General features: G+C 34.1%; 1 protein-coding gene across 6 annotated transcripts; it reads left to right on the top strand.

Moving 5' to 3' along the window:
• Positions 1-224: 224 nt before the first annotated feature.
• gata6 (GATA binding protein 6) lies at positions 225-11,158 on the top strand. 6 transcript variants are annotated; one of them, XM_087239968.1, is made up of 7 exons: positions 225-893; positions 1,056-1,958; positions 3,566-3,732; positions 6,212-6,337; positions 9,364-9,451; positions 9,538-9,638; positions 10,209-11,158. In XM_087239968.1, the coding sequence occupies exons 2-7, from the start codon at positions 1,103-1,105 to the stop codon at positions 10,374-10,376; spliced, it is 1,506 nt and encodes a 501-aa protein (XP_087096094.1). In that variant the 5' UTR covers positions 225-893; positions 1,056-1,102; the 3' UTR covers positions 10,377-11,158. The 6 variants fall into 6 exon arrangements, with proteins under 6 accessions (XP_087096094.1, XP_087096097.1, XP_087096096.1 ...); XM_087239971.1 differs by having other exon boundaries at positions 9,538-9,623; XM_087239970.1 differs by having other exon boundaries at positions 225-757; positions 9,538-9,623.
• The last annotated feature ends 3,965 nt before the right edge of the window (positions 11,159-15,123 follow it).

The following is a 15,123-nucleotide window of genomic DNA, read 5'->3' on the forward strand; positions in this document are numbered from 1 at the left end:
ACGCATTTAAATACGGTCCTCCTTCACGCGAAAACTCGGTTAGATTTCTTAGACTCGCATTTTCCATTCGACATCAAGGACTTGAAAAGTAAGTAAGGTGGAAAGTGAAGAGCAGCTCCCCTATCGAGCAGATGTGTTTGCTCAAGCTGGAGTCCAATCAGAGGCCCGGAGCCTAAAAGGCGCCTCCTCTCTTAACCATCGTCACGAGTCAACGGAGAACTTTCAGTCCTAATAGTTCTCCAAGTCCTGCAACCACAGAACCGCTGGATCCTGCGAACACCAACTTATGGCAAACCACCAATAGGTCAGTGGTGACTTTTTCTTCCCTCGTCTTGGTTATAAATGTCTTCCCGGGCTCCTGTCAAACATCTGGTGTTGGTGCTGAGTTCAGTGCCAGTTGAGGAGAGCCGAAATCATTTCGAGTATTTTTTACCCTGCCTCTCTCTCTCTCTCTCTTATCTGTTGTGGGTCTTATCAAGTGGTTATCTCTTTTCTGCAAAGACATATTACGTTTTGTTTCCTATCTGTTACGTTGGGTGTTTTTTGGGGTAATTATGATGAGGCTACATGAAGAGGGAGGACGGACTCACGACACGGATGGATTCAGATCTTCAGCGTAAAACCCTGTATGGGGTGTGTGTGCGTGCGCATGTGTTTTCTGGGAATATAGTCCATTTGTGCTCAGTCATTCATGTCACGCAGTTCAACTTTCAATTTAGGACATTACAAGACGACACAAAAATCATAAATTTCCCGAGTAAGTTTTAAAATGACCATTACGCGCTTGTGAGAAACTAATGCCTTCATGTGTAAAATGAGAACATGGATTTCCTTCAAAAACTGCGCAAATAATAAAAGATGTAGTGCTAAAATGTCAAACAGCATTTTAAAAGGTACTTTAATAATTAGATTTTTTTAAATAATTTTTTTTTCATAATGATTTAAGCCCCTCTTCGGTTTTCTTGGACATATCGTTGTGATCTTTTTGTGTGTTTAACTCTCTCTTTGTTAAGCCTTTATTTATTTCCGACATTTATATATGTTATTTTTTTCAGTGCACTCTTCATTTTCCACACACTGTGAGATATAAAAGGGATCCTGGATGGACCTGGGTGATAACAGCTGGTCCATGGTCAAGCGCGAAGTGTCCAGCAGCAGCAGCCCAGGGTCTCCGGCTGAGCAAAGCTACCTGAACACTGACCGGAGGGACCGGCTGAGATCCCCGGCGCCGACTCACCTGGACCCGGTGGGATCCCGTCGCGCGGAGGGCAGGCCCCTACACTCCTACGTCCACTTCGGGCATCCTAACAACGCCCTGCCCAGTTCTGACGACGTTACACTCTTCACGGATTTAGACCAGGGCAACAAACTCATCATCTCAGGTGGACACCCCAGGGAGACGCATAAGGGAGGCCTCATTGTGGACCCTACCGACATGTATCAGACCCTGGCCATCGCGGCGGCCCAGAGCCAGGCCGGTTATAACGACACGCCGTCGGCCGGTTACATGCACTCCAACCCCACTTCTCCCGTTTATGTGCCTACGTCTCGCGTTGGAACGATGATACCGAATTTGTCTTACCTGCCACCCGGCGTGTCAACACAGCCGAGCCACGCGGTGAGCAGTCACTCGGTGTGGTCTCAGCCCGCGCCCGAGAGCCCGTCCTACAGCACTGGAAGCCCGCATACCTCCAACCGGTTCCACTACTCCCCAAGTCCGCCGATGAATAACGGCACATCGAGGGATACCAGCTACACTACTCCTCTGAATGTAAACAGTCGCGACCAGTACCTTTCAAGACCGATAAGTGGATCTTACCCGAGCCCGTACCCTCCGTATGTCACACCGCAGCTCTCACAGCTACCGGCGGCGTGGCCCGCGGGACCCTTCGAGAACTCCATGCTGCACTCACTGCAATCCCGAAGCGCACCGCTGGCCATCAGGGGCCCCAACGGAGGTGAGCTGTCGCTGATCATCACACAGAGTATATGTGCTGTATATTTCTGACTATGAAATTAAATAATAATAATAATAATAATAATAATAATAATAATAATAATGGTGTAATAATAATACTAATACTTCTACTACTACTACTACTACTACTTATAATAATAATAATAAATGCATAAATAATAATAAATATATACTTGAACGGCCATTATGATAATATTAATAATATAAGATAATTTAATATAATAATTATATATATATATATATATATATATATATATATATATATATATATATATATATATATATATATATATATATATATATATGATTTATTTTGCGTATTAACTAGTCGAAACTATTTTAATTTTATATTTTTTAATTATTAACATTAAATGTATGTCGAGTTCAGATGCAAAAAAAAAAAAACTCTGTGTCACCTGAAAGTTTCTTCTAATATTGCCATTTTTTTCTTAGGCTTGTATGTCTTGGTTCAGAAATTTTACTTTTATGGTAAATAATGAGTTGTTTTCATCGCTTTCAACATGAAATAACTTCACATAAACATAAGAGGCTTAGAAAAATAATGATTGTAGTAGAAAATTACAGATGGAGGTTTTTGATGTACTTGGAGGTTTTTGCATCTGAACTCTTCATATATATATATATATATATATATATATATATATATATATATATATATATATATATATATATATATATACAATTTTAAAGTTGATTATTAAATATATTTAATTAAAGTAGTTTTGACTTATATTGCGCAAATTTAATTATTAAATAAAAGAAACAAATGAGTAATTGAAAAAAAATGGTAATGTATCTTCTCTTTTGTTTAGCAACAGGTGGAATATCGGACTGTATTTTTCTGAATATAACTATATGGTTGTAGAAACTTTTAAAACACTAGTTTAGATCTTTTTATTGACCACTTTTCTATAAAAAAGTCTCTTTTAAAGCTTTCCATTTTTGTGCTCTGAAATTCTCCGCCAAAAAAAAAAGTCAATACAATAGACTGCTTTAAAATAAAAATAGCATAAAAATACGTATAAAATACGTGTAAAATTTATACAATTGTTATCCTTTAATACCACAAGTAGATAATTGTGTAGCCTTGTTAATTGTTTAGTGACAATTTAAAGTTACATGTTGCCTTTGTAGGTAGCCTATGTTAACGAAGTTAGATATTACTATTTCTATATAGCCTAACATTGCGTTATCCATTTTAGTAATGTCAATTAGAATAAAAATATCGACGATTATCCAACAACATACATGGTGCAAATTCGCCATACGCAGAAATTTAATGAGAAACCCTCAATCAAAAAAATGGCGTTTGCTGTTTGAAGTGAGCGGCGACAACACAATTCTTGGTTTGTTTTGGAAGACAACTTAATTGTTTAAAGTCCAATCCACTTAAATTTGTAAAAATGAATAATTTAACTTATTTCCTCCATGCTGTCCCAGTGCAAATCGTTTGTGTGGAACCCACCATTTTTTACAGTGAATCTCATCTTGTCATTAATGCCATTAGTCTGTTGCAAGTGCCATTAATGCGCGATTTATTGACTGAGTGCTTTCTGCGTGTGTCAGATCTGCTGGAGGAGATGGTGGAGAGCCGGGAGTGCGTAAACTGCGGCTCCATGTCCACCCCGCTGTGGAGACGCGACGGCACGGGACACTTTCTCTGCAACGCCTGCGGGCTGTACAGCAAAATGAATGGACTCAGCCGACCATTAATTAAACCTCAGAAGCGCATGGTAAGTGAGCACCGGCTCGACGAGCTACTCAACCACTCAATTTCCTGCCTATTTATTTCAAACAATAGCCAGAGGTTATCTGGGAACATCTTCACAGCTCTACTCCCATAATAAACGCTATTTTTATTGGACACGTTTGCAGGCGTTAAGCGTTTATTGTTTATATACTTGGGGGGAAAAAAGATACTGCGCACGTACTTTGTTTTATGTGATCTGCACCACAAAACCAGCAATGTGTCATTTTATTGCCTGACAACTATTCAAAATTAAATAAATGAATAAATAAATAAATAAATATTAAGTGAAATGGCCTTTTATTTTTCCGATTAAGTGCTTAGCGATGCATAATATTAATCAAAAATTAAGTTTTGATATATTTACAGTAGGTAATGTACAACATATTTTAATGGAACATGATCTTAACTTAATTTCCTAATGATTTTGGCACAAAAGAAAAATCTATAGCCTTCATTTGATGTTACAACGTACTTTCGGCAATTGTTAAAAATATACCTGTTCAACAAAAGACTGATTTGGTGGTCATATATTAAAAATAGAATATTTTCAGAAAAAATCATATTTTTATTGTTTAAATATTGATTTTTTTGATGACCCATGTAGCCTAATAAACAAATTAAAACATGGTATAGAAAAATTAACACATTTGACCCATACAATGTACTTTTGGCAATTATTTTTACAATATACCTGTGCAACATGAGACTGGTTTGGTGGTCACTTTTTAAAAATAGATCATATTTTTATTGTTTAAATATTTGTGGAATTGCTTCTAAATCAACACTTTTAACCCATACATTCTACTTTTGGCAATTGTCAAAATATACCTGTTTTATACCTGTCAATTCTGCTTTATACTTTATTATTTCATGAAAATAAATCTTATTTTTATTGTTTAAATATTTGTGGAAGTGATAATCCATCTAATAAGTTTAATCAAATAAAATATTGCGTATCGTCTAGAAAAATTAAGACTTTTGACCCATACAACCAAACCAATGGCGGTTTAAATGGCACACTGGGCAAACCACCCCATATACATCCCGCCCCGTTAATAATTTGTTATAAATATACTTATATTTCTTACAAATGAATGACATTACTATTATTATTATTATTATTATTATTATTATTATTATTATTATTATTATTATACTCTAAATCAGGGTTTCTGCAGGTTTCACCAAGGTAAATTTAAGACTTTTTAAGACAATTTTGAATGAAATTTAGGATTTGTTTTCAAATATCCCAGTTATAAAAGATTTTCACTTTCCCTATCAAAAAATGATAAAAAATTAATCCATTTAATAATACAGCAAGAATAATAATTTAATTAGAATTGTTTTTATTAATTTTCAAATATATCCATTCACAAACCCTATAACCCTTACCAAGAATAGAACAAAACATTACTGTCAATTACTCTAGTATATAGTATAGGTCAGGTCAGTATCCCTAGCAGTAAACAAATGAAGAACTTTAAAGCAAATGTTACTGTATGGAAAGTAATTAAATGCTGTATTTAAATAAAATGTTAAACGTTTTATATACATGAACAAAGAAAAAAATAAGACCTGTTTAAAAAAACACCTAACACAATATTTCAGACTTTTTAATGCCTAAAATATAGCTTTGGATATTTAAGAGATTTTAAGACCCCGCGGACACCCTGTAAACAGGTTAAATAACATAAATGAATGGACTGATATGCTAAGATCACTTTTGCATAAAATTTTGCATGAAAATTAATGACAATTCTATAGAATACAACAGAAATATGCTTTATGGAATTATCTGTTTTCTTAGACCCGACTCGTGGCCGAGAATTAATGTTATTATTACCTCCCTCCCTGACTCATTAACCCTCCTTTCTGCTTCATGCTTAGTCAAAATAAGATCACCATCATATTATATAAACTTTAGTTTTGTCGACTTGGAAAACACACCTCTGCATAAAAGTTACTCCGGTTTCACAGCGCATGAGCGGCGCATATTTTATTGAATCACATGTGAACAACCGGGATTCACACCGGGAGCAGAGCAGGGAATGGTTTGCACCAGCTTTGTTTTGGTTGCAGATAGAGAGTAATTCATTCCAGAATTCCAGAATTTTTGCATCGTCTTTCCGTGCTGCCCCCCAGCAAGATGCCACACTGGGCGATCGGCCATATTGCCCATAATCCACCACTGCATACAAGATACTTTTGGCTTTTGTTAAGCAAGACTGGTTTGATGGTTACATATAAAAAATATATTTAAATAAAAAAACGTTTTTTATTGTTTAAATATTTGTGGAATTGATGATCCATTTAATAAGTAAAATAAATACAATTATTCGACAATATTGATTTATTCCGCCAGTAATTGATCACAATAACACGATGAATGCATGCCTGGACACTTTTTAAAAAATATATAAATCGCTGTCAATTAATGTCATTGTAATTCCTTTTATCTCCAGTCTTCCTCCCGGCGGATCGGACTGTCATGCGCAAACTGTCAGACGAGCACCACAACACTGTGGCGCAGAAACGCGGAGGGAGAGCCCGTGTGCAACGCCTGTGGTCTTTACACCAAGTTACACGGGGTAAGTCATATTGGAGACACTCAAAAAAGCAATGTTTTCTTGGTTAACTTAATTTGTGTAGGGACAACTTGAAGGAATTGTGTGAATCCCTGTATGTTTTATAGTGTATTATAGCCTACCTGCTCTATTTCATGCAGGTTAAGAAATGGCTGACTTTAAAGCGTCAAACATCCTTGTATTTAACACCAACTTAGTTCTGTTTTATACATATGCCAAAATAATTGGCGGTTCATTCCACTGTGGCGACCTCTGATAAATATTTTACCAAGCCGAAGGACAATCAACGAATGAATGAATATGTTTTATGTTGATGGTTTAGCTTATTACACATTGTGAATATAGTTTCATTGCTAAATATCATGTGGAGAGACTCTCCCTTTGCTTTGAACATTTTTAAATGAGTTTAAGCTACTTTAGTCCTCACTGAGATTACTTAAACATTGTCGTGCTCAGAAATATCATGTCTAAGTTTCTTGTGCTTCAATTTTTAATTTATTATTATTTTTTTTATCTCCTTACTTAATAAATCCCCTTAAGGATGTATGCTTACTGTTATTGTACTTGGTTTGATACTATGTTTTACCTCTATGAGATTTTGTATTCTTTGTTAAAGTAAATAAAAAACTTCTGTTAGATATTACACAAAACAACATTTGTATTCAAATGATTCAAATGATAAATCAAATAACACTGTAAATGAAATCAATAGAAACCGTTCAAACAGTTTCCACAACAAATGCTATTAAAGCTTGTACACTTTCAGAAATAAAGGTACCAGATCTGCCACTGGGGTGGAGCCTTTTTAAAAGCTCATTTTTGTACAATACAAGTGGACGTTAGCATCTTTTTTTGTACCTTTAATGTACTGTGAGGTATTTAGGTAAAGTTGGTATTACACTTGCACAATCAGTGACAACTTGTGACATGCTCCCTATGTTGTTTTTTACCATGGTATTTTGAATATTCGGTCTGAAATCACATAGAAGTATGACCTGAAAAACAACATTAGCACTATTTATTTAACTGTGGACGATGTTGTACTTTGATTGTCGTTAACTGCTAATATGATTTCCCTATTTAGAATAGCGAAGACAACTTGATGATACAATTAAGGAGAAAGTCAGAATGTGTGAATATAAAACTAACTTGTCCTCAACCTGTGGTAAAAATGTGTACATTTATCTATTAATATGTTCCTTTAAGGACCTTTTGGGAACAAAAATGTACCTTTTGAAAAGTGACAGTGTATTTAAGAGTGTATTTATATGGTTTCTAGTTTATTCTGCATATATTTTATTGGTTATGTTGGCTTTAAATTCACAAATTCATTCAGACAACTTGTGACATGCTCCCTATATTGTTGTTTACCATGGTACTTTGAATATTCAGTCTGAAATTACATGCAAGATGACTCAAAACAACTTTAGAACTATTTATTTAACTATGAACAACGTTGTACTTTGATAGTCATAGGCTGCTAATATGATTTCACTTTTCAGAATTTGCAGAATCTGAACTTGTATAATTATGGGGAAAGTCAGAATGTGTGAATATAAAACCAACTTTTCCTCAACCTGTGGTAAAAATGTGAACATTTATGTATTAATATGTTCCTTTAAGGACCTGTTAGGAACAAAAATGTACCTTTAGAAAAGTGACAGAGTATTTAAGAGTGTATTTGAATGGTTTCTAACATATTCTGCATATATTTTATTGGTTACAGGTTGGCTTTAAATTCGCACATTCGTTCAGTGACAACTTGTGACATCCTCCCTATATTGTTTACCATGCTACTTTGAATATTTGGTCTGAAATCGCATGCAAGCATGACCTCAAAACAACATTAGCACTATTTATTTAACTGTGGACAATGTTGTACTTTGATAGTCATTAACAGCTAATGTGATTTCACTTTTCAGAATTAGTAAAGACTTCTTATCTGAAATGATATAATTAAAGAGAAAGTCTGAATGTGTGAATAGAAAACCAACTATTCCTCAACCTGTGGTAAAAAAAAAGTGCACTTTTTATGTATTAATATGTTCCTTTAAGCACCTGTTAGGAACCAAAATGTACCTTTAGAAAAGTGACAGTGTATTTAAGAGTGTATTTGAATGGTTTCCTGTGTATTCTGCATATATTTTATTGGTTAGGTATGTTTTAAATTCACACATTCATTCAGTGACAACTTTTGACATGCTCCCTATATTGCTGTTTACCATGGTATTTTAAATATTCGGTCTGAAATCACTTGCAAGTATGACTCAAACAACATTAGCACTATTTATTTAAGTGTGAACAATGTTGTTTGATAGTCATTAACAGCTAATATGATTTCTCTATTTAGAATTAGCAAAGACTTCTTATCTGAGATGATATAATTAAGGAGACAGTCAGATTGTGTGAATATAAAACCAACTGTACCTCAACCTGTGGTAAAAATGTGTACATTTATTTTTTAATATGTTCCTTTAAGGACCTGTTAGGAACAAAAATGGACCTTTTGAAAAGCGAGAGTGTCTTTGAATGTTTTCTAGTGGATTTTCGATATATTTTATTACAATTAATTGAATTTAACATGCCTTTAAGGGAATAAGTACACATAGAGGATCATTATAGATTCAGTTAAATATAATATAATCAATATATGAACAATATCATCTTTATTAAGGGGCATCATAGTGGCGCAGTGGGTAGCACGATTCGTTTGCATGTTCTCCCTGTGTTCGTGTGGGTTTCCTCCAGGTGCTCTGGTTTCCCCCACTGTCCAAACACATGCGCTACAGGTGAATTGAATAAACTAAATTGGCCGTAGTGTATGAGTGTGTATAGGTGTTTCCCAGTACTGGGTTGCAGCTGAAAGGGCATCCGCTGCGTAAAACATATACTTTATGTTATTTTATACTTTATGTATACTTTATGAATAGTTGGTGGTTCATTCCACTGTGGTGACTTCTGAAATAGAAACTAAGCCAAAGGAAATGAAATGAAATGAATATTTTAAACAAAATAACATCATGTTTTAGGTGCCTCGGCCCCTTGCCATGAAGAAAGAAGGCATTCAGACAAGGAAAAGAAAACCAAAGTCTTTGAGCAAAGTGAAAGGATCATCTGGTATGTTTAATAATGTTCATTTAAAAGCATTCCTTCATGTGTGGTCAAATGCAGATTAACTGACTGTAAAATAAAATGATCCACAGGCAGCAGCTCGGTCCCCATGACTCCAACTTCTTCATCGTCTTCTAACTCAGAGGAGTGCACAAAAAACAGTCCTTCGTCAACACAGGTGCCTGTAACATCAGTGAGTGTATAATCTTAGGTTTTTAAAATCCGCATTTATCAGCATGAAGTCTCATAATACATTCAGGATGAGTCAGAGGAGACAATATTCTATAATGACAAAAATGTGTACACTGTAAAAAAATATGACAAAAAGTAACAACAACAATTCTTAAGGGCACACTGTATTTTGATGGTCCGTTTGTTGAGTTTAAGTTACATGGCATCTACATGCTCAATAATTCTTATTAGATTATAAGTAGACTGTTAGGTTGGGGTTAGGATTAGGGTTGAGGTTGGGATTAGTGTTAGTTGACATGTACTTGCAAAGTTTCTTATAGTCAGTTAAATGTCTGTTAAAGGAGCAGTATCAACAATTATTAAGCAGACAGTCTACTAATACTCAAATAGACCATCAAAATAAAGTGTTACCATTTAACTTACTATTTTAGTTACTTTGACTGATGTAATTTGAAATGACTAGAAAAGTTAATTTGATTCAACTAAGAATTGTAAACTAAAAACTAATAAGACTAAGAAACTTCAACATTGTTTGTTTAATAACACACGGACATTCTCTGCTCTGATCCAGGTCAACTCTTCAACACTTGTGGGCCAAGTTGATGTCCCGGGCACGACCGGCTCCATGGTAAAGTTCCCCGGCCAGGAGAGCCTGTACACCAATGTAGGCTTGACGTCCAGCGCTGACGTGGCCAGTTCTGTCAGAGGGGACTCTTGGTGCCCCATGGCCTTGGCCTAAAGCCTGGCATCACGGGGACCATTCGCCGTCCTTCAGCTCTCTAGGGCATGTTTTTCGGTGTGTGTTGGTGATCTTGAGGCTGATTCCTTTCAAATACTCCACTTTTGTTTTGTTTTAATTCACCAATGGGAATACGGGACGTCCTTGATGGAGATTATCAATGCTTCTCTTGAGGATGACGCCTTAGAAGAGTCTACTTTTTTGGTACTTTTGGAGCACCGTCAGTGTTGGAGGAAGTAGATTTGTACATATTGATGCCAACGGATACTTCGGCTATCTGGAAACACACACGTGAGGTTTTTGATTGGATTGTGGTGATCTGAAGAGAGAGAGAGAGATAATAAAGAAATAATGATTGATCGTTCTGAAACTGGAAGATGTCAAGGAGTTCTTGACAAACGCAAACATATTTATGAAGCTACGGTTGTTCTAATAATGCATATATTTGTCAATAAAGTAATAGGACTGAAGCCTTGCCCTTCCTCTAAGATCTTTTTTGTTTGTTTGTTTGTTTGTTTTATAAGCGCGTGGACGTCGCTCACTAAACCTGCACGCCTTTTATGTGAAGTTTGAAAAGAAAATGCAAAAAAAAAAGCTCTTATAAGGTTGAACTGATTTGTGAACTGATTCGTGATGGTTTAACACAGGGTATCAAATTATTGAATCACGGTCCAATCAAGCAAAAGTTGTGTTCAGATTTTGTGTGAACTGTTTGTTTTTGAAAGTGTAAATCTGGCGTAGATGATCAGCAAAACATGAAAAATAAAATGATTATCATCCCATGTAGAAATCTAATTTATGCAAATTTATGCAAATGACCAATTTGGCATACAAGTTCGTATTTGGATTTTGCATTTACAAGATATGTCAAATATGCAACATATTTTTCAAAGATGAAAAAATGGGGCATATTAATTCATTTTCAGTTGGCTCAGTCCTTTATTTATTAGGGGTTGCCACAGGGGAATGAACCACCAACTATTCCAGCATATGTATTACGCAGCGGATGCCCTTCCAACTGCAACCTGACGCAAAAAGACACACACGTGTGTGTGTGTACGTATATATATATGTATGTATATATGTATATATATATATATATATATATATATATATATATATATATATATATATATATATATATATATAAAGTGACATTTAAAGACATAATTAGGTTAACTAGGCAGGTTAGGGTAATTTGGAAAGGTATTGTACAACGATGGTTTGTTCTGGACTATTGAAAAAAAATATAGCTTAAAAAGGCTAATAACTTTGACCTTAAAATGGTGTTTAAAAAAAAATTAAAAACTGCTTTTATTCGAGCCGAAATAAAACAAATAAGACTTTCTCCAGAAGAAAAAATATTATCAGACATACTGTGAAAATTTCCTTGCTCTGTCAAACATCATTTGGGAAATATTTAGCAAAGAAAAAAATTCAAAGGGGGGCTAATAATTCTGACTTCAACTGTATATGCTCATTCCCAAAATTATTCATTCCTCTAGTAAATTCTGATATAATTTTCAGTTCAAATGTGTATATATATATTTTTTTTTTCAGTGCTTCTAATATGACATTTTTCTCAGGCACTTGTGGCTAGGTTCAGTAAATTTACTTTTATGTTGATGAATCGGGCATTTTTATCATCTGTAAGGTCAAAAAATTTCATAGGATAATTAATAATAAACATAGGAGGTTGAGAAAACTGCAAATTTTTTGCACATTTTAGATGGCATTTAGAGGTTTTTGTATCTGAGCTATATTATATTATATACACACACACACACACACACACATACATATGTGTGTGTACATACATGTACATGTACATACATATACTGTATATCTGTGGCTGGAAGGGCATCCGCTGCGTTAAACATAGGCTGGAATAGTTAGTGGTTCATTACATGGTAATGCTTCTTTTACATTATATATATATATATATATATATATATATATATATATATATATATATATATATATATATATATATATATATATATATATATATATATATATATATATATATATATACCGTGCTCAACATAAATAAATACACCCCATTGTGAAAATGAATATTTTTCTCTATTTCTCACTGAATATAGGTAATGTATTTTGGTGCATTTAGAGTAAACAGATTTTTAAATGTATTATTTATATTTATTAAAATTGAAAGTTAAAACAAATAAATTCAAGCACAATATTGCAAAAAAAAAAAAAATACAACACAATATTTCAACAAGTTTTTTTTTTTTGCTTTTCTTTTTTTCCCTTTAAATTATTTATTATTTTTCTATAACATATAAATTTGGGTGTACTAGTTTTGTACCGTTATCGTAAGTTAGTTTGTTAGATAAGCTCCAGATCTGGCTTTAATACTGACTAATCTAATCTAATCTAATATATATATATATATATATATATATATATATATATATATATATATATATATATATATATATATATATATATATATATATATATATATATATATATATTTCATTTTTGCAATATTTTGAAATATATGTTGAATATATGGCATAAATAAAAAACACGAACTTGTAATTATATGTCAGTGAGGTTGTATATATTTTCATTGATAGTTTTTCTGTATGGGATATCTTTGGTAGAACAAACGGCACTCAGGATTTCTTTTCTGATGCATATTTTGTTACACGAAAAAAAACTGCAAAATAATAATAATAAAGAAGAGGTTTTGCTGCAATGATTTTATTTTATTTTATTTTGGATGTTAAACTACCTAAAGCTGTGCCATTGATGTGTGTATCAGTGCACGCTGCTGTTTATGTTATTTCTGTCTTTCGGGTGTGCTACACCCCTGCGGTCGCTACTTCAGCGGATCCTGCTTTCACAATTATTGAATGTTTTAGAGAGTCAGTCGTGTGCCAGAATCCACCACAGTCAAAGCTTCTTGTATAAAAACCACAAACATAATGAACCACGACAGTCGTTAATGAGATATGAAAAACTCATTGGTGATTTACTGCCTGTTAAACAGTCAAACTACAAGCTTCCCATGTAAACATTTTATAGATTAAACCAGTGTTTCTCAACCACGTTCCTGGAGGACCACCAACACTGCATGTTTTGGATGTCTCCTCTGCCTGTCACTCCCATTACAGGTCTTTCAGTCACTGCTAATGAGCTGTTGACCTGAATCAGGTGTGTTTGGTTAAGGAGAACTAGTAAATGTGCAGAGCTGGTGATCCTCCAGGAATGTGGTTGAGAAACACTGGAGTAAATGAGCAGATGATGGAGACTTTTATTTTGGAAATGTTTTGTGTGTCATAGAGAAACAGTTTGCCGTTTTTGTGATTCTCCACCTTTATGACCTCTAGAATTATTTATTTCTGCATTGTGGTGTGTTTGTTTTATTTGAATTAACGTATTTGTATTTTTGGTTGTGTTTTAGTTTTGTTTTGGGGCTTAATTTCAGTTCTGATTATTAATTTAGTAAAAAATGCAAGATGTGTTTTCTTTTGTTATTGTTATTATTTTTTAGATCTTTAAGCGTAAAACCTTCCATTTATTATGAAAGGTTTGTCGTCCTCATCATGTGAACCACTGGAACCGCGTCATTTTGTAATTATGATGAATTTAATTCAAATTATTATTATTTTTTTGGTATTGTCAACAGCAGTCAGTAAGCAATTTTGATAACAATCCCTACTGTTTTCCAGTGTATAGAGTATTGAGAAGGATGTCAATGTTAGATTATTATTATTATTATTATTATTAACACTGGAACAATAAATAAGAGCCGTGACTAAGTGAATTGTGTTTTTTTCCTCTCATTTACCTTTAAAAGTTATCTATGCAATTCAATTATGTATATACAGTTGAAGTCAGAATTATTAGCCCCCCTTTGAATTTTTCTTTTCTTTTTTAAATATTTACTAAGTTATGTTTAACAGAGCAAGGAAATGTTCACAGTGTGTCTGATAATATTTTTTCTTCTGGAGAAAGTCTTATTTGTTTTATTTTGGCTTGAATAAAAGCAGCTTTGAATTTTTTAAACACTATATTAAGGTCAAAATTATTAGCCCCTTTAAGCTATGCTTTTCTCGATAATCTACAGAACAAACCATCATTATACACTAACTTGCCTAATTACCCTAACCTGCCCAGTTAAGCTAATTAACCTAGTTAAGCCTTTAAATGTCACTTTAAGCTGTATAGAAGAGTCTTGAAGAATATCTAGTCTAATATTATTTACTGTCATCATGACAAAGACAAAAGAAATCAGTTATTAGAGATGAGTTATTGAAACTATTATGATTAGAAATGTGTTGAAAAAATCTGCTCTCTGTTAAACAGAAATTGGGGAAAAAAATAAACAGGGGGACTGATAATTGCGGGGGGCTAATAATTCTGACTTCAACTGTATATATAGCGCGATTGTGTCAAAGCAGCTTAACATGGAAGTTCTAGTAGATTGTATCAGTGTCAGTCCAGTTTTCAGAGTTGAAGTTCAGTTTAGTTCAGTTCAGTGTGGTTTCATTTTCACACTGAAGAGCAAATCCATCGATGCCCAGCTCCACAAGTCCCAAACCAAGCAAGGCAGTGGCGTCAGTGGCGAGAAACAAACTTCACCGAATGGCAAAAGTGAAGGTAAAACCTTCAGGGCTCTTTTGACGATCCATGCGCAAAGTTCAAAGCGCAGGGCGCAAAAGCATTAAGGCCATGTCTGAATCCACTTTTGCAATTTTAAGGATGGAAAAATACT

This window comes from Danio rerio, chromosome 2, assembly GCF_052040795.2.
Source record: "Danio rerio strain M-AB ecotype USA chromosome 2, GRCz13ab, whole genome shotgun sequence".
Taxonomy (NCBI): domain Eukaryota; kingdom Metazoa; phylum Chordata; class Actinopteri; order Cypriniformes; family Danionidae; genus Danio; species Danio rerio.

Coding starts and splice junctions, on each gene's coding strand:
- gata6 (XM_087239968.1), top strand. CDS start 1,103: ATGGACCTGGGTGATAACAGCTGGTCCATGGTCAAGCGCGAAGTGTCC. Junction 9,452..9,537: donor CAAAGTGAAAGGATCATCTG/GTATGTTTAATA, acceptor AATGATCCACAG/GCAGCAGCTCGGTCCCCATG. Junction 9,639..10,208: donor CACAGGTGCCTGTAACATCA/GTGAGTGTATAA, acceptor GCTCTGATCCAG/GTCAACTCTTCAACACTTGT.